Source organism: Dendrobates tinctorius, unplaced genomic scaffold (genome assembly GCF_039654945.1).
Source record: "Dendrobates tinctorius isolate UK_male_01 unplaced genomic scaffold, ASM3965494v1 ptg000030l, whole genome shotgun sequence".
Taxonomy (NCBI): Eukaryota; Metazoa; Chordata; class Amphibia; order Anura; family Dendrobatidae; genus Dendrobates; species Dendrobates tinctorius.
In genome coordinates this window covers 38,598,049-38,616,593 of record NW_027361698.1, presented here as the reverse complement: position 1 = coordinate 38,616,593, position 18,545 = coordinate 38,598,049, and the positions used below count along the sequence as shown (strand labels likewise).

The 18,545-nt window shown below is 42.0% G+C and overlaps 1 protein-coding gene across 4 annotated transcripts in view; it reads left to right on the top strand.

The window, feature by feature from the left end:
* Positions 1 to 18,545, top strand: part of ANKRD50 (ankyrin repeat domain containing 50) — a 74,768-nt gene that overhangs the window by 17,776 nt on the left and 38,447 nt on the right. For 2 of the 4 annotated variants that reach the window (XM_073572040.1, XM_073572041.1), the window contains exon 3: positions 16,110 to 16,339. The exons of the other annotated variants lie outside the window; for them this stretch is intronic. In XM_073572040.1, coding sequence (XP_073428141.1) covers positions 16,110 to 16,339 — 230 coding nt within the window. The remainder of the gene's footprint in view (positions 1 to 16,109; positions 16,340 to 18,545) is intronic. 4 annotated transcript variants of the gene reach the window in all.

The window sequence follows — 18,545 nt, the reverse complement described above, 5'->3', positions numbered from 1 at the left end:
AAGATGGTCAGAGGTTCATCAAATAACGGTGTCATAAAAATTGTGGAAGAATTTCAGAAAAATGTCCCTCAATATAAAATTACAAAGTCTTTGAAAATACCACCAAATACAAAACATAGTATCATTAAGAGTCAGAGATTCTGGAGACATCCATGTGGACAAGGCTGGCAGTCATTATTTGATGCTTTTGATCGAATGGTCCTTAGGTGGCACTGCATTAACCTCTTTCCTATGGCATAGGCAGCTTACACATCTTGAGGCACATCAAGTATATATAAAGATTTTAGAATAATATATGTTCCCATTCACACAATGTCTGTAAGCAAAAGCCATGCATATTTCAGCAAGACAACGCAAAATCCCATACTGTATCCATCACAACATCATGGCTTCACAGAAGAAGAGTTTGGGAGAAGAACTGGCCACACTCAGTCCAGACCTATCACCAATACAAAAGAAAACATGGAACAAAAAATCCAGCGCAGAAGTACCAGAACTGTTGAGCAGCTAAAATCCCATATCCGACAAGAATGGGACAACATTCCTCTCCTAAAACTCCAGCTATTGGTCTCCTCACTTCCCAGATGTCTGCAGATGTTTTAAAAAGAAGAGGAAATGCTACACAATTGTAGACACGGCCCTGTCCCAACTTTTTTTTTTTTGATGTGTTGCTGCACTCAGGTTCTTAACACGTTTCATATTTGTTTTTAAGCAAAATGGAAAAATGTAAAAAATTCACCTTCTGTGTTATGTTGTGAATAAAATATGTATACAAAAGGTTTCCAAATCACTGCACTCTTGTTTTCTTTCCATTTAACACTGCATCCCAACTTTTTTCATATTGGGGTTGTTGGAGATACTGAAGCAGCCGAGTTATGTTATCTTTCGGTTGAACAAAATGGTCAAACTTGGTTTACTAGGGATGGGCTGACCGGTGGAAGTTTGTGTTCTGGTACCTGAGCCGTACTACACAAAATTTGGTTTGGGTGCCAGAACAGTACCCACATTTCCACCAGAGCCTGAACACCATTGAAAATAATGGATACCCGACCTGCTAAGAAAAGAAAAATATTTTCTTTCCCTCTTCCTCTCTCTCTGTCACCACCGACTTATCCCGAATACTGTACTGGACTTCGGCAGAAAGTCCGTGTTCGGCGTTCAAGACTTGAGCGAATTTGATTGGGTCCCTGCTTATTCGGCAAACTATAGCAGTTACCAGATAAGCTTCAGAGGAAACCCAGATACATGGAGTGTGCCTGCTGATCTGATCGGTGCCGCAGCTGCATGTGTCGCGGCTGTGTCAGTCACAGCACATGCATGGAGAGCCTGTGTGTTGGGCTAACACCTTGAGAGTTTTTCTCAGTGCTAGCGGGGATCTCACCGAGATCATGGCAGTTCACCCCGGCAGGGAGTGCAGCCTCAGTGACCGTCAGTAACCTCAATGACGTCACCGCCGGTCGCTGAGGCTGCGCTCGCAGCAGTTCAGTCACCAGTGGTTCTCAGCTTGGACGGTCGCATCTTGGCAAACATCCAGGTTGAAAACTTTTTTCCCCAGTCATGGATTACGACGTGGGACAGAACAACGGGTAGGTGAGGGATATTGTTGCTTTTTTATTTTCGGTTTATTACAGAAGATCGAGGGCTGCGGTGGAATTAGGTGTTAGGGGAGTATAACCGTGCTTATTTTTAAATAAAAAAGTGTGTTTTATTTAAAACTAGCTGAAGAGCCTGGCGTTGCCTGGGCATAGTAACCAATTGTGGTTAGTTATAACAAATTATAATGATTATATTTCACATAAAAACCGTGCATCTAATCCTATCCTGTGTGATACTGACTGCTGAGCCGTGTATCTAATCCTATTGTGTGATACTGTGGGCTGAGCTGCGTATGTAATCCTATCCTGTGTGATACTGACTGCTGAGCTGTGTATCTAATCCTATCCTATGTGATACTGACTGCTGAGCCGGGTATCTAATCCTATCCTGTGTGATACTGGGCTCCCCCTGCAGTCTGTGTCAGAGGGTGGTCTCGGTTGGCATGGTATTAAATTGTGTTATTTCGAGCTTTATAGAAGGACGATAACACCATAGAAATTATAGGAATAATAGGCCTCAGTTACCACAACTGTCTACAAAGAAAACTGTTGCTGATAGCAACCAATCACCGCTCATTTTTCATCTTTTAAACAGCTCTGGGACAGTGTGGCGAGTTTTGAGTGGCGACTTTTGTGTTTCGACTTTTATGTGGCGAGGTTGGTGTATGTGTGGTGAAATGTGTGCTGAGGGTGGTATATGTGTGGAAGCACGTGGTAGTGTGTGGCGCATTTTGTGTGTGTGTTCATATCCCCGTGTGTGGTGAGTATCCCATGTCAGGGCCCCACCTTAGCAACTGTATGGTATATACTGTTTGGCGCCATCGCTCTCATTCTTTAAGTCCCCCTTGTTCACATCTGGCAGCTGTCAATTTGCCTCCAACACTTTTCCTTTCACTTTTTCCCCATTATGTAGATGGGGCAAAATTGTTTGGGGTTAAAATTTTGCCTCACAACATAGCCTATGACGCTCTCTGGGTCCAGACATGTGACTTTGCAAAATTTTGTGGCTGTAGCTACGACGGTGCAGATGCCAATACATACACTTTTTCCCCATTATGATACAAGGAAACACAGAATGACAGATTTGCAAAAATACTCTGCAATAAAAAATGGCAGTAATCAGCAAGTGCTGGATAACAAATACAGGGTATATAGTAGATACGTTTTCTTGCGCAAAAAAATGTACACCAAGCTGCTCCACCACGTCAAGGTAACCCCTATTGAAGCAGTCCCTATCTAATGTATTAAAAACCTGAACATGTGAACAGTGTCTAATATGAACAGGATTCAGACAGCTGTGGCTGTAGCTACGACGGTGCAGATGCCAATACATACACTTTTTCCCCATTATGTAGATATGGGCAAAATTGTTCGGTGAATTGGAACGCGCGGGATTAAAATTTCACCTCACAACATAGCTTATGACGCTCTCGGGGTCCAGACGTGTGACTGTGCCAAATTTTTTGGCTGTAGCTGCGACGGTGCAAATGCCAATCCTGGACACACACACACACACACACACACACACACACACACACACACACACACACACACACACACACACACACCCCCCCCCCCCATCCATCCATACATACATACATACATACACACCCACATTGAGCTTTATATATTAGATAAAGGACTTTTTTCTGGCTGTCTTTATTTACAATATAACTATAGGATTAGTAATGGATAGGTGTCTGTGAGTTTTGTGTGGCTGGTTATCAAAAATACAGGGAACCCCACGCCATTTTTTTAAAAAATTATTTACAGCACAAGAGCTGGCTAATGAATACACCCATCATCCGCTCCTGCTCTCGCTGTTATTAGCGGCAGCAGGTGTCAGATCATGGGAGCTGTTGTCCCTTCAGCAGACACCGGTGACCGGAGGTAAACTTTGTCTCCAATCACAGCTGAGTGCTCACGCTGTCTTTTAACAGTGTGGGAACCGCGGCTTTCTGACCAGTAGTGATGATTTTGACGCTGGTCAGAAGCATGTGTTTGCCACGCTGCCATGCACATGACAGCACGACAAACATCCGGTGTTCGGGCAGCTGAACCCGAACAGTATCACGGACTTCCTGGTGAAGTCCGTGCCCAAACTGTAGGTGTTCGATATGGACACCGAACTTTACTGCTTTGGGTTCGCCCATCTCTATGCAAGACCTAACAGTGACTTTCCATTTCAAACGCCGAACATTTCTGTTTGGGTTCGCCCATCTCTACTGGTGATGTCTGTCACAACTGATCATCATTCACCTACATGTCCCACTGGGTGACACGAGAAAACTCCCATAAACCTTAGGTTATTGAAGAATATAAAGACTATATGTGATTTATGTTGGCCAGAAATTCTCTGCTGACAACTTTTTGGTTATATTTTAATAATAATAATAATAATAATAATAATAATGATGGAAAACTTTGCATTGCAGCAGGGCCAATGAACCTGACAGCACGGTTCAGGCTCTTGAGTGGTGTGGCTGGCTCACAAATTCCACAGTAATGGAATATTTAGAAAGTACTTGCTTCTTGATGTTTTCAATGCAATGAATTCTCAACTTGTTTTTGCAGCTTGTTTTGGTTGCCACATGTATACATAATGCAGATGCTTGACTATAAACAAATGGTACTATTGTAGTTGTATTTCAGATCTAATTTCCGTAATCTAAAGCACACCTTTGGCATTTAGTGACTTTCCAGAATAAGCTGTCATATGTGCACACGAGAAATAGAACCCCTTCCCCTTTTCACCCCCTGGTGACTCTATCTTGAATTCTCTCTGATCTAGTGGGTGGAGACCAGCTGCTATCACATTTCCAGCACCCAGAAAGGAGATCCTGCTCTTATTTTTCAGAAGCAGCAGTGTGCAGTGCATTATACATCAGTAGTGAGCAGTGTAGCTGTGAATCTAGCTCTGTGATATGATAGGCACTTCTGCTTCTTTCTGTTAAATGTTTCTGTATGTCGCTCTACCTTTGCCTGCCCCTAGCAGCATGCTCATCACCCCCTCTCCATAGGTTTCAATCATCAACTTATAACCTGGTCCCTCAGTGAGCTGAAAGTCTGGCCCCTCACTCAACACAGATTTTTGAAATAGAGGAAAGGGGGAAACTGGCCCTTAAGTGGAGAAAGAGGCTTTTTTTTTCTCAAGAGATATTATTGTATTTCTATTTTATTTTTTTTATAAAGTTGGTCAAAATGACAGTGGCTATTTCAATAAAATATTTAAAATGCGGGTATATCTCCGGGTTGTTTTTGGGACGGTCTGAGTATTTCTACATTGCCATAAATTAATTGTTCCACGTTATTTATAAGCAAGTCTCAAGGTCCTATTATTGTCTGTGACCTGAGATTAATAGAAACGCAGTGATAAAAGCGAGTGACATCTACAGCCCCCGTGAATTTTTCAAAGTCTTTAAAAGCTCGGCATGAAAACAAGGCGCCTTTCACTGCGTGGGGCAGTTTTGTCTGTGCTTTGTGCATCTCGCAGTGTGGTTTAGTATTGAGGTAGATTTAGCCATAGTAACCTGTATATGATATTCAGCAGTGACAAGAATGGCTTTGAGACGCGGCCGCTGTTCTCGACCTTTGTGCGTACAATTGTTTTTGTATACAGTTCTGCAGGAGGCTTCCTATTCCTATGCATACAGTGCACTCATATCCCAGGCTGGAAATTTCCACTGCAAGCTTGGCTAATCTGAATATCTGATCAGAACTGAACTCTAGTCTGTTTCTAACAGTTTGGAAATCTGAATTTAGGTGATAAGACTGTATGTTGGTTGACTGCAATGGAAACTCATATGGCCATTTCCGAGTCCCAGTACGTTGGATTTTCCTTCTCACCAAGGTAGAGCTGTCGGGAAGCATTTAGCTCAAGGACAAATAATGCGTTACGTTCTCTGGAAAACGCCAGTGTTTTTAGAGTGCAGAAGGGTAAAATCTGCTATAGACGTGACGTAGTGTCTGGCTGCTGACCTGATAAGTACTGGATTATCAAACATTATGGACTTTTGGGAAGTCGTAGAAATTGAATAAAAAAAGAAAGTGATATTCATCGGTAGAGAACCTTTGGAAAGAAAGCCCCAAGTAATCTTAGTTAATTTGTGTGCCTGCTTATGCGGTCACGGTACCAGTCTTAAATGTAATATTTGCCCTGGCATAGACTACTAAATCCATTGTTGTGTCAGAATTGCTGTGTTGGACTGTAGGAAAACTAAATGACAACCCCTTTGTAATGGCGACCATTGCATTGTTTCTCAACTTTCCCAGAAACAAAGAGTAAGCCAAATTTTTAAAACCTTCACAGATGACTGTTTGCTGGGAATTCTTGATTCTGATCTTTACTTCCAGGAGGGAGCTGAAAATGCCTGCAGGGCACGGAGTGGAATGTTGATACCTGGTGCCTAGAATGGATCAATTTGTGTAGCCAGGGTCCAGGTTACTGCTCTCTGTCCGTGGATAGAAACTGCACACATTTTCTTAATTTCTGGGCACCCCCAGCACGGCGTTTCATTCACCAGTCTGGTTTGACGTCATATGTGCGGCACACAAGTGACGTCACTCCAGCCCGCCTAGTTCTAATCTAAGTTTGGGATCAAAGAGGGTAAGGAAATTCGCTCAACTCCTGTCCACGGCCAGAGAGCACTGACCTGGATTGTGGACAGGGGATGGGCGAAGCACTCTGCTTATGTTTGTTTGTGCCTATTGTGAGATCACAAATGTATTATATTATAGACTGTGTAAATCATTGTGACCACTTTATTTAGTGATCCGATCATACCTAATTACTAAATAAAGGTGCTGCATAGTGGATATAAAAGTCTAAACACCCCTGTTAACATCTAAGTTTTTTTTGTCACGTAAATAAATGATACCAAGAAGAATAATTTTAGAACTTTTTGTACCTTTCAATATCACCCAGGGTTGCAAGATGGAAACCTACATCATGTCTGAAACAATAATGTGGGAAAACTTGTGATCTGATGAGACCATGGTTGAACTTTTTGGCCATATTTCCCCAAAAAAATATGTTTGGTGCAAAGCAAACAGTGCAGTTCACAAAAAGAGCATCCTGCCCACAGTGAAGCATGTTGGATGTAGCCTTATGCTTTGCTTATATTTGGCGGCTTTAACTTCAGGCCTGTACAAAAAAGCTAAAGATGAAAAGGAATTTAACATTTCAGGATAACAGCGATCCTAAGTATATCTCCAAATCAACAAAATACTGGCCTCACCAGAAGATCAAAGTTTTAGTATGGCCCAATAAGAGCCATGAATCCACTTGAAAACCTGTGGGGTGACCTGAGGTGGGCTGTATGCAGGCAATGCCCTCACAATCTGACAAATCTGGAGCACTACTGCAAGGAAGAATGGGCAAATATTGCAAATTCCAAATGTGCCATGCTGATGGATTCTTATCCAAAAAGACGAACACGGTCATAAATTCAAAGGGTACATTATTATTATTATTTATATAGCACCATTGATTCCATGGTGCTGTACATGAGAAGGGGTTACATACAAATTACAGATATCACTTACAGTAAACAAACTAACAATGACAGACTGATACAGAGTGGAGAGAGGACCCTGCCCTTTCGGGCTTATATGCTACAGGATGGTGGGGAAAGACAGTAGGTTGGTGGGTTGCAGCAGCTCCGGTGTTGGTTGAGGTGATATCACCGGTAGTGGTGAGAGAGAAGGAGGTACCGGGGTCATTGCAGGCTGTAGGCTTTCTTGAAGAGGTGGGTTTTCAGGTTCCGTCTGAAGGATCCAAATGTGGTTGATAGTCGGACTTGTTGGGGCAAAGAATTCCAGAGAATAGGGGCTATTCGGGAGAAGTCTTGGAGGCGGTTGGGTGAGGAGCGAATAAGTGTGGAGGAGAGAAGGAGGTCTTTGGAGGATCGGAGATTACGTGAGGGAAGGTATTGGGAGATTAGTTCAGAGACATGGGGGAGACAGGTTGTAGATGGCCTTGTAGGTCAGTATTAGTAATTTGAACTGGATACACTGAGGGAATGGGATCCAGTGAAGAGATTTGCAGAGGGGAGAAGCGGAGGAGTAGTGAGGAGAATGATGAATTAGTCGGGCGGCAGAGTTAAGGATGGACTGGAGAGGTGCGAGGGTGTTAGCATCAACAAAGTTACTTTAAAACTGTGCATATTTATGCAACCTAATTATTTTAGTTCTTTATTTTTCTCTTTCCACACAAAAATATTTCATTTCATTTGAATTGTACAGTTTATAAGTGACGTTAAAGATAGAGAAAGATCTGAAATTTCTCTTTTTGGTATGTGTTTTTTTTTTAAATGACAAATTTGGAATGTCAACCTGGGTCGTGTAGACTTTTTATATGCACTGTATATCTGTCATTTTGTGAGGTCGCAATGGACACCGGGTAGAAAAATCACCACCAGGAACTTTGCAGTTATCATCCTGCTCCTGACCCAAGAACGTGATGCGCTTACAAGGCAATTCAGTGCTAGGAGGTGATATGTAGATTGTTTACATGTTTTCATGCCAAAACCATAATTGTTACTGAAGACGCCTTTAAGAAGATGTCCAGAGAAATCATTTAAATATCCTTACTTCTAGATCTGGAAATGTTGTATTTGAGACCCCCATTTATCTACTGTAACCAATCTGCCATAAAAATGAAAAGAAAAAAAATACTCCTAATTTTGTCTCCCTTAAAAGGATTTTCTGGTAAGGGGAAATTACAAGGACAATCGATCGACACTGATCGCTAGAATGGGGGATTTCTGTCCATTTGAATGGAGCAGCAGTTCTCACACTCAACCACTACTACATTCATTTGCTATTGAATTTAGCAATTTGTGGAGATTTTTGCAGTCGAAACCCTACTAATCTGGAAATTCTCTTGTATCCTATGGAAAGCGAGCTTTTTTCCACTGGAACATTCCCTTACAGATCCCTTGCAGCCAGCCTCCACCCCCACCAATTACTGCCCTCATCACACATGTTGCCTTTCTGTCTTAAGAGTAATTGTCGGTTCAAGTGACTTTTCAAAATAAGTAATCCAGATACAGCTCTGGCAAAAATTAAGAGACCACTGCAAAATTTCCAGTTTGTCTGATTTTTCTCTTTACAGATATATTTTTGAGTAAAATGTAAATTGCTCTTTTATTCTATAAACTACTGACATCATGTCTTCGAATTTCAAAGCACTAAATTTTGTATTTATTTTCCGTAAATGAGAAATGGTCAGAATACCAAAAAAATGCAGTGCTTGCAGACCTCAAATAATGCTAAGAAAACAAGTTCATAATCATTTAGAACAACAATACTAATGTTTTAACTCAGGAAGAGTTCATAAATCAATATTTTGTGGAATAACCATGATTTTTAATCACAGCTTTCATGTGTCTTTGCATGCTTTCCACCAGTCTTTCACACTGCTTTTGGGTGACCTTATGCCACTTCTGGTACAAAGATGTAAACAGTTTTTTTTATGTTTGATGGCTTGTGACTATCCACCTTCTGCTTGATTACAGTCCAGAGGTTTTCAATGGGTTTCAGGTCTGGAGATTGGGCTGGCCATGACAGGGATTTGATGTTGTGGTCCTTCATCCACACATTGATTGACCTAGCTGTGTGGCATGGCGCATTGTCCTGCTGGAAAAGCCGGTCCTCCGAGTTGGGGAACATTGCCTGAGCAGAAGAAATCAACTGTTTTTCCAGGATAACCTTGTATTCGGCTTGATTCATACATCCTTCACAAAGATTAACCTGCCCAATTCCAGCCTTGCTGAAGCATCACCAAATTTCACAGTGGGTGCAAGACAATGTGGCTTGTACACCTCTCCAGGTCTCAGTCTAACCATTAGACGACCAGATGTTGGGCAAAGGTGAAAATTAGACTCATCAGAGAAGATTACCTTACTCCAGTCCTCTATGGTCCAATCCTTATTGTCTTTGGCAAACTTCAGCCTGCTCTCCTTTGCTTCTCATTGATGAAAGGCTTTTTTCTAGCTTTACATGACTTGAGCCCTGCCTCTAGGAGCCTGTTACGAACTGTTTTGTCGTGCACTTCACCCCAGCTGCAATTTGCCATTCCTTTTGTAGGTCACTTGATGTCATCCTGCGGTTTCTGAGTGACATTCGAATAAGATGACGGTCATCCCGGTCAGTGGAGAGTCATTTTTGCCCTCTGCCGGTCTGTAGCTTTGTTGTCCCCAATGTCTGCTGCTTTACCTTGTTGTAATGGACTGCCATCTTAGAAATTTTAAGGATGGAGGCAACATGACGCGCACTGTATCCCTCTGCTAGTAAAGCCAGAATTGAGCCCTTCTTTTCCTCACTCAAGACTTTTCAACTCCTTTGGCATGGTTAAAAGTTATTTTTTCTTTCCTATTACTTTAGAGATATTACTAGCACTTGTTTTGCCATCCAGCTTGTCCTATTGCAAGAGGATTGTGAACACCACAGCAGGGTTTTTTTTATACTTTCCTTTGTTAAATAAGATTTGGCTCAGGTGATCACCTAATCAGAAGCACATTAAGTAGAATGAGGTGTACTCTGGTTGGAATTCAACTGACACTGGAATGGAATGGCTGTCAGACATGAAGGGAAGCTGATTTTTATAAAACTGTGCAGTGATCTTAATTTTTGACAGAGTTGTATGTTTGCCAGAGAAGTAATGTTATTCTAGCTGTCATATGATTTGTATCTTACATTTCTCACCATGTTTCACCTCTAATGCCTCTTTCTCTGATTTTCATTTGTCTGAGTTAATGGATTGTACATTGCCTCAGATACAGAAAGCACCGACAAAGGGATTACTGTTCTCTTCTGTTGTAGCACATGTGCAGTAGCATGGTGGACATCATACTGCAGTACTAAACAGTGTAGCTGTGAATCCAGCTTTCGGTTGGTATAACGTTAGTGTACATAAAGCATCAGCATAGTCTAGCTTTCAGAATTCATATACCATAGTGTGGAACATGTTTTTTTTTTTTTTTTTTTTTTTTATTCATGTGCACTTTGCTAGTATAAAATTCAGTGGGCTCATTGTGATTTATTTATTCAGGGCACATTTGTATTTAATTGGGAATTTGAGAATTCTTGTGCTCAGTTATTATAGTCTGTCATTGATAGAAATGAAAGGAAGAGAATGATTCCAAGCAGAGAGGATAACGCAAAATGCAAATGATATTTTTTTGCATTTGAGTTTTTTATCAGTGCTACAGTCACTTGTTTGCTCTATAGTTATGATGGGTGACACAATTGTTGCTTGAGAAACAACTGTTTTTCTTTAACGCTGTTAGATTACAGTCAAACCATGTATTTGCGTTGCATGTTTTTCTCCCACAATATTGGAAAATCACAGTATTTGCTTTTTTAATATAATTTTGGAGCCGTGTTGCAAAAGATGCATCATGAATCCTTCATACGAATGCATTGTGTGATCGCACACTTAGTTTTAGGCTGAGTTCACACGTGGCGTTTTTTTTTTGCGTTTCCGCGGCGGTTTTAACCGTGCGATTTTGCCGCGAAAACGCAAAAAATAAGCATCCCATGCATTCCTATGGGATTCCGCAATGCTGTGCTAATGCTGCGGTTTTTACCGTGGCGGAATCGCTTCGCGATATAAAACGCAGTATGCTCGTTAATTTTGCAGAATCGCTGCGATCCAGCACCCATAGGAATGCATTGTTCTGCTTACTTTCCGCATGTGGCTGTGCACACCATGCGAAAAGTAAGCAGAACATTTGCGGATGGTACCCACGGTCCGGAGGAGAGGAGACTGTCCTCCGGGCTTTGGGCACCATATCCCTGTAAAAAATAGAATTTAAAATAAAAAATATTGTTATTCTCACCTTCCGACGTCCCGCTCAGCCTTCCCGCCTCTCTCCACGCTCCCGGTCCCAGTAAGCCTTTGCGAGCGATGACGTCCGTTCTCGTGGGATCGCGAAGTCTCGCGGTCATTCGCGCGACGTCTTAGCGAATGACCGCGAGACGTCGCGATCTCGCGAGAACAGACGTCATCACGGTAATTGTCGCAAAGGATTACTGGGACCGGGAGCAGGGAGAGAGGCGGGAAGGCTGAGCGGGACGTCGGAAGGTGAGAATAACAAAATATTTTTTTTTATTATTTTTTTCATTCTATCTTTTACTATTGAGGCTGCATAGGCGGCCTCAATAGTAAAAGGTTGGTCACACTCGTCAAATACTATGTTTGACGAGTGTGACCAACCTGTCAATCAGTTCTCCAAGCGATGCTCCTGATCGCTTGGAAAACGCTAGCAATTCTGCAAGCTAATTACGCATGCAAAATGCTAGTTTTTCCGCGGGAAAATCGCGGGAATTTAAAATGCGATTTTCCCGTGGAATGGAATTCCAGAATTCTCGCGGTAATTTCCACGAGAGTTCTGCTACGTGTGAGCCCAGCCTTACTGAGAGGTTTAGTTTCACAAAAGACACTCGTATAGCAGTGGGTTAACCTGATTTTGTACTTGATCTCTGTATTCAGCTTGGTTCATTTGTGTAAAATGCGCTTGGGTTGTGTGGTGTATTTCTGTGAGGCTATATCCACACTTGAGTTTGGACATTCCATTTGTTTTATTTTTAGGAACATGAAAACGAAATTAATGCCAAAAACTGATGTGTTGCACAATTGAAAAAAGTAGAAGCTTTGGGATCCTGTTGATTAAATGGAGCCCGTCTGGATTCTGATGTGTATCGGTTTTTACAATGAAAGACGGAACCCAAATGTATCCCATGAAAAAAATCTGAGTTCTCTTTGCTTCTGTTTGCACCAATTGTGCGACATATCCATTTTAGACTGAATTTCAGATCCGCAGCGTGTGCACACACCCTAATGCTTCTGGTGCCCACGGTAATGCTTGCTCTGCCTTTGCCCAGGTCGTGTTGATATGATGGGGGTAATAAGAGTGTGCAAGGAAGTGACATAGAGTGATAGGGAAAGAACGCAGGTGATGTAAAGTACCTGAGCTTGACAGGGAGTGATGAATCGTGGTGAGAAATAGGAGGACAAATGGGGTAACAGGTTAAATAGGGTATAACAGAAAATATTAGAGTGACATAGCGTGAAGGCAAAGATGAATATTGGAGCAATACCAGAGCGTCAGGACTCTATATACAAGGTGTATATAGGCCAGAATTCTAAAACATTTTCTGCACTCTGTGAGTCTTGCATTAATTATATATTTACCGTATTTACATTTTTCACCTAAAATAAAATTAGCTTCTCATTTTTTCCAGTTCAGGTGTCTCCAAGTTAATTGTTTTAGTCTGGAGCATTTTGTATGCCACGCTGCAATTAAAGCGATCATATTGACCCTGTAATCCTTTTGGTGTTAGGGTATGTGCACACGCAGTGAAATCTGCTGCGTTTCCGCAGCGGTTTTGGCTCTGCGGAAACGCAGCAGATTCTGTTGTACAGTACCTTTTATTTCCAATGGAAAAAAAAAGACAGTGCACATGCTGTGGATTTTTCCGCGAGGTTTTGCTGCGGTTTACAATCCGCAGCATGTCAATTGTTTGGTGCAGAAACGCTGCAGTTTTACACCTCATCCATTATGAGGTGCAAAACCGCAGATAAACCACAGGACTTTTGTCCTGCGGATTTACCTGCGGTTTTATCTCCAAAATCCGCACACCCAAAAAACTACGTGTGCACATAGCCTTAAAGGAAGCTGATCATTTCTTTCATAAAAAGTATTCCAATTGACAACTTAATGGGTGTCCACCCACCACATCGCAGGGGGTCGGGCTGGTACAGTTCAGTTCACTGATCATATTCATTTTATTAACTGAAAGTGTTTATTCTAAGCATTTATTTAAAGAGGACCTATCACTTCGTAGGCTACGTCATAGTTAAAGGAGACCAAAATATAAAAAATGGCGCAAATGTATCATTACGGAAAATTTTCCTATCTAGCTTGATTTTTTTTTTTTTTTTTTTTTTTTTTTTTTTTTTATAGCTTTTGGACCTTTAAGAAAAGAAGATTGGAGTTAACAGAAGTTGGCTCATTGTTGTCTCAACATATAGACTGATTTGTGAGACTTCCTGCTTCTATGCTGGGAAACTGATTAACACTTTGCAAGCAGCTGTGTCTTCCTCTAGTAGAGTAAGGGTCCCATTTCATATAGCGACGCTCCAGTGATCCTGACAATGATACGACCTGGTAAGGATCACTGGTACGTTGCTACATGGTCGCTAGTAAGCTGTCAAACAGGCAGATCTACTCAACGACGCAGCGATACGGCGATCCGTTTAACGACCTCGGCGGTCGTTGGGACCTTGTCATGCAGCAGCTATTCTGATGACTCAGACCTCGATAGGCGCGCTTTCAGCATTGCCTTTTCCACGCCCCTCTGCTCCGATTGGTGGCCACTACTGCGCTATCACTACGTGGTTTGCTTCAGCGTCCCTGTCTGAGTCGCTAGTGCGCTATTTATTCGTGGATCCACAGTCACTGACACGGGGACACGTGATTATTATAACTGTACATGTTAAATGTTATGATTGCATATAATTGATAGCTGACCTATAAAAGGAAACGCTACGAAGATCCTAATTTGAGACCACCAATCGGAGCTGAGGGGGCATTGAAAAGACAAAGCAAAATCATGCCTGCGTTCCTGAGTTCTGAGTCGCCAACAAGGTTGCTCGTCGTTGTTATGGCGTCAAACACAGCAATGCATGCTGGCCAGCGGGAAACCAACGATCAAAAAATGGCCTAGGACATTCGAGCATGATCAGCGATATTGCAGCGGGGAGCCGGTCGCCGCTATGTGTCACATGTAGCGAGATCGCTGGCGGGGTCGCTGTTGCGTCACAAAACCTGTAATGTTTCAGCGATCTCGCTAACGATCTCGCTATGTGTGAAGTACCTTTTAATCTTCTCTTTGAAAGCAGCTCTTGATATATCCAATTACATGGCTGATTAATAAAAAAGAATACTGTTATTTAAGTACAGACACCTGGCAAAAGGTGAAGAAAATTTTTGTCTGATTTTTGTTTTTCATTCATTTGCTGCTTATTGGGATACGTTGAAGTCATAAAGTACGGTATGTAATTCACTTTGGTAAATTTTTTTGAAAAATAAGTGCATTGGCTCCCCCATTATATTCTTGGACTTGCAACTTTACAAAATGGCAAACCAGAAAAAAACCTGCTAAATGCTGCCCGATCTGAGCATGAGCGTCTATATAACACACAGTTAGTAAAATGAAAGGAAGTTTCAACGAGGACACAAAGCTTGCTCATAATCACCCCAAATACTTTTACATATGTCTTAAGCTCTATAACCAATTTTAATCTTTTATAAACTGTATTAAGGAGTAATTCACCACATTTTGATGACTCACCAGACAATGTCTTTTTCCAGTTAGCGTTTTCCAATTTTTTTCATGGTAATAAGAGGAATTTGCTGATTGTATAGCTGTGCCTAGTTTTCTACTGATTAGACTTGTGAAATTTCACATACTGAGGTTTATGTTCTGGAACAAGACTGAGGCTTACTGGCTGAGAGACTATTATACTTGCCTTATGTACCTTTGGCTAATGATGCCCATACACCTATCTTCGCTCTCGCACCTTTATTAGATGACTGTAATGCACCTGTGCGCTTGGCGGAGCTAGCTTGTGTATCAGTGGGAGGAGGGACGTAAGCTGCCAATAAAAACTGCTAGCAGTAGCTTATCTCCTGTGTGAACAGAGTTGGGCATGTTAAAATCCATCATGCCTTATTCTTCTTTGCCCTAATATATATTTTTAACTTGTTTTCACAATTCCTTTATCGCCTATCCATATAATAGATTATAACTTATTTATTAGTGGAGTTACAACTCCTGGGGCCTGCACTGATTGTTAGAACAGTGCATTCTTATCCCCATTAGTATGGAGCAGCAGTGGGCATGGTCGACTTTCCTTATGGTCCTGCCAAGCGCTTTTTATGGCAGAAAAAGGATGAATGTAACCTCTGCTAATCATGCGTACTGCTTCTCCACTCTAATGGGAATCAAAATGCCTGATCGGGGTTAAAAATTCCTAGTTCTACCGATTGGTACAGGTTCTAGCGGTCAGACCCCCACCCATTAATCCAGCAATGGTATGAATCCACACTTGTAGAAGGAATTACTCTTTATTATTAGTTTTAAGGTGACCATACTCTTTAAATGTAATCTGAACCTACTGATTTTGGTGGAACCACTATCTAATGTCTTTTTGTGTTGTGACCACCTCCCTCTGACGTGTGGAATAGAATGATTGAGCAGTTGGATTTCAGCATTCCTGATCCACTAGTTTTACCAGGCGATATGCCACCACCAGAAGTGTCAGTCAACAGCTTTTTCTCTCCCTTGTAAATTTTATTCAGCCTTTTGAAAAGGTTGAAAATATGCAGGTAATTCAACATTCTCTGCTAAGGATCAGAGCTTTTTCACTTGCTTAATAACATTTGGTTGAAGTGAGGACAAAGGTTTTTGGAGACTGGTATAGAGTAATATTCTTTATATTCACAGATGTGTTCTCCTCCCTCTTCTGGCCTTGAATGCTCCTCCTCAAAGCCTTCTACTGGTGGTTGATTCAGTTGATGAAGGATGCAATGTTACAGAAGGAGAACTCCGACCATCTGGCTTATCTGGAACCATTGCTGATCTTCTAGCAACTCACCATGAGTTCTTTCCACCATGGCTGCTTCTTATTTGTTCGGCCCGCAAACAGAGCAGAACAGTCACTAAAATGTTTACAGGTACGTATTTAAGGAGATGTCCAAGACATTTCATTCTAATCTGTGACCTGCTAAAGCTGTGGATGAAAGTAGCCATGCTTTTCTTCTTCATTTCCAGGCTGCTAGGTTCCATGTTTCCTCACAAACAAAATTTGTCAAGATGATGCCTTGTCACATATATAATATTGTAAATAAGGGATGCAATTCTTTAATGGGTTAATATCTAGTTACTATCAGAACAGCCAGGGTTTCTTGGAAGCCACTTTCTTCTACTTCCCGATAGTCCTGGTTCCTCTGGAGTAACTTTTATGTGTGTGGTAAAGTTACCTTAAGATAAATTCCAGCAAACCGGTCACATGTTTTATCATGGCCTTTCATTTTTTAATCGCGTCAGACTTTTCTTACTTTAATGGCTATTAAAATCGCTTGCTTTATTGTCCCAGCCTGTAAGCAACAAGCTAATTTATGGGTTTTGCAGAGTTATGTTAACTATGTAAGTTTAACAAAGCGGGCCCCAGAGTTCACTGAAAGACCCCTTTGCTATTTATGAAACTGCCTGAGGCCATGCTTTGCTGGCTGCTCTCTTTGGTGGCCAAAGGTCACTCTGCCATTATGTGAAGGAATGAAAGTGCTTAAAGTAGCCATAAAGCTTACATGTGCATAGAAAACTAGAAGGGCCGATGGCGAAATCAATGGTGAGAAGGGGGTTTCATATTATGACACTCGGAAATATGGAAGTTTTGAATCTGGTCAAAATGAACTGTATGATTAGCTGATGTGAACGCATTAAATATGTTGTCCACTACTTAGACAGCTTTTCATACCCCCATAAAATAATAAAGCTTATGTTCACCTCCCATGCTGGCGCTGTTCCTACAGTGTTGCCAATCAGCGCTGGCGTCACTGTCCCCTTCTCATGTCAAATGGCGTATGAAGAGGAAGTCCGAGATCAGCTGCAGCCCGGACTTCGTCTTCATGTCCTATTTGTCCGAAGGCGGGTACCGTGACGCCGGCTCTGAATGGGCGCCGGTGTCACAGCAGCAGCACCGGAGCCCCGACACCGCAGAAACGGCGCCGGCACACGAGGTGAGTATATTATGTTATGAGGGCCAAACATTTGGATCAAAAAGGGGTTATCCTAGTAGTGGATTCAAACAGATAATTTTTTTACTGCAAATTTGGCATATGCACATAAATGTTGTATGCCAGTGGCACTACACATGCAAATTTCGTGTCAAATTCTGAGTGAAAAAATATGACACACCATTGGTTGATAAATCTATCAGATTCTGTTCCCGTGGTAATGACCCATCGTCCGCAATGTGTAATGTGAATACGTTGAGCGACTGAATGATTTGTCCAAATCGCTCGTTCAGCATGCATGAAATTGTTTAAGCGGGTGAAAAAATTATCTTTTTATTATAGAAGATTGTGTAATATAAATGGAGATTGATCGCTCATTCAAGGCTTGACTGATGAAAAGGATGAGTAGAGATTCCCTTAAATAGGGTTGACTGTGTTCCAAGGCAACGGTTCAATAGCAGTTGGAGCACTGGAGCAAGTACATTTTCGTAATTGGCGAAAAAGGTTTCTTAATATATTTTCTTAATGTAGTATCAATGGAAATGTTTGTACATTGTTTTATGAGTTCATGCATCTATATATCTAAACGCCCTATCGTGTCTGTCTGTAACCGAAATAGCGGGCAGCTGATTGGTTGCGGACTGGCGGCGGCGACCAATCAGTGACAGATGCATCTGTTTGTAGCGGCCGCGACCAATCAGCGGCAAGCGCAGGCCTTAATCTGTAAAAAAGAGAATTAAAATAAAAAAAAGTTATTCTCACCTTCCAACGGCCTCCTGACTTCTTTCCACGCGCCCGGCCTCGCGTTCCCAGTAATGCTTTGCGGCTTAGACCGCTGATGACGTCACTTGCGAGAGCGAGAAAGAAGACCGACGTCACTTCCGCGAGAACGAGAAAGAAGACCGACGTCATCAGCGGTCTAAGCCGCAAAGCATTACTGGGAACGCGAGGCCGGGCGCGTGGAAAGAAGACAGGAGGCTGTCGGAAGGTGAAAATAACTTTTTTTTTTTTTTTTTTTTTTTTAATATTTTTGTACAGGGCCGCGACGCTGATTGGTCGCGGCTACACGGAAAGGGGGGTGAGGGGACCATGCATACCAGGAAAGGGGGGTGAGGGGACCATGCATACCAGGATTGGGGGGTGA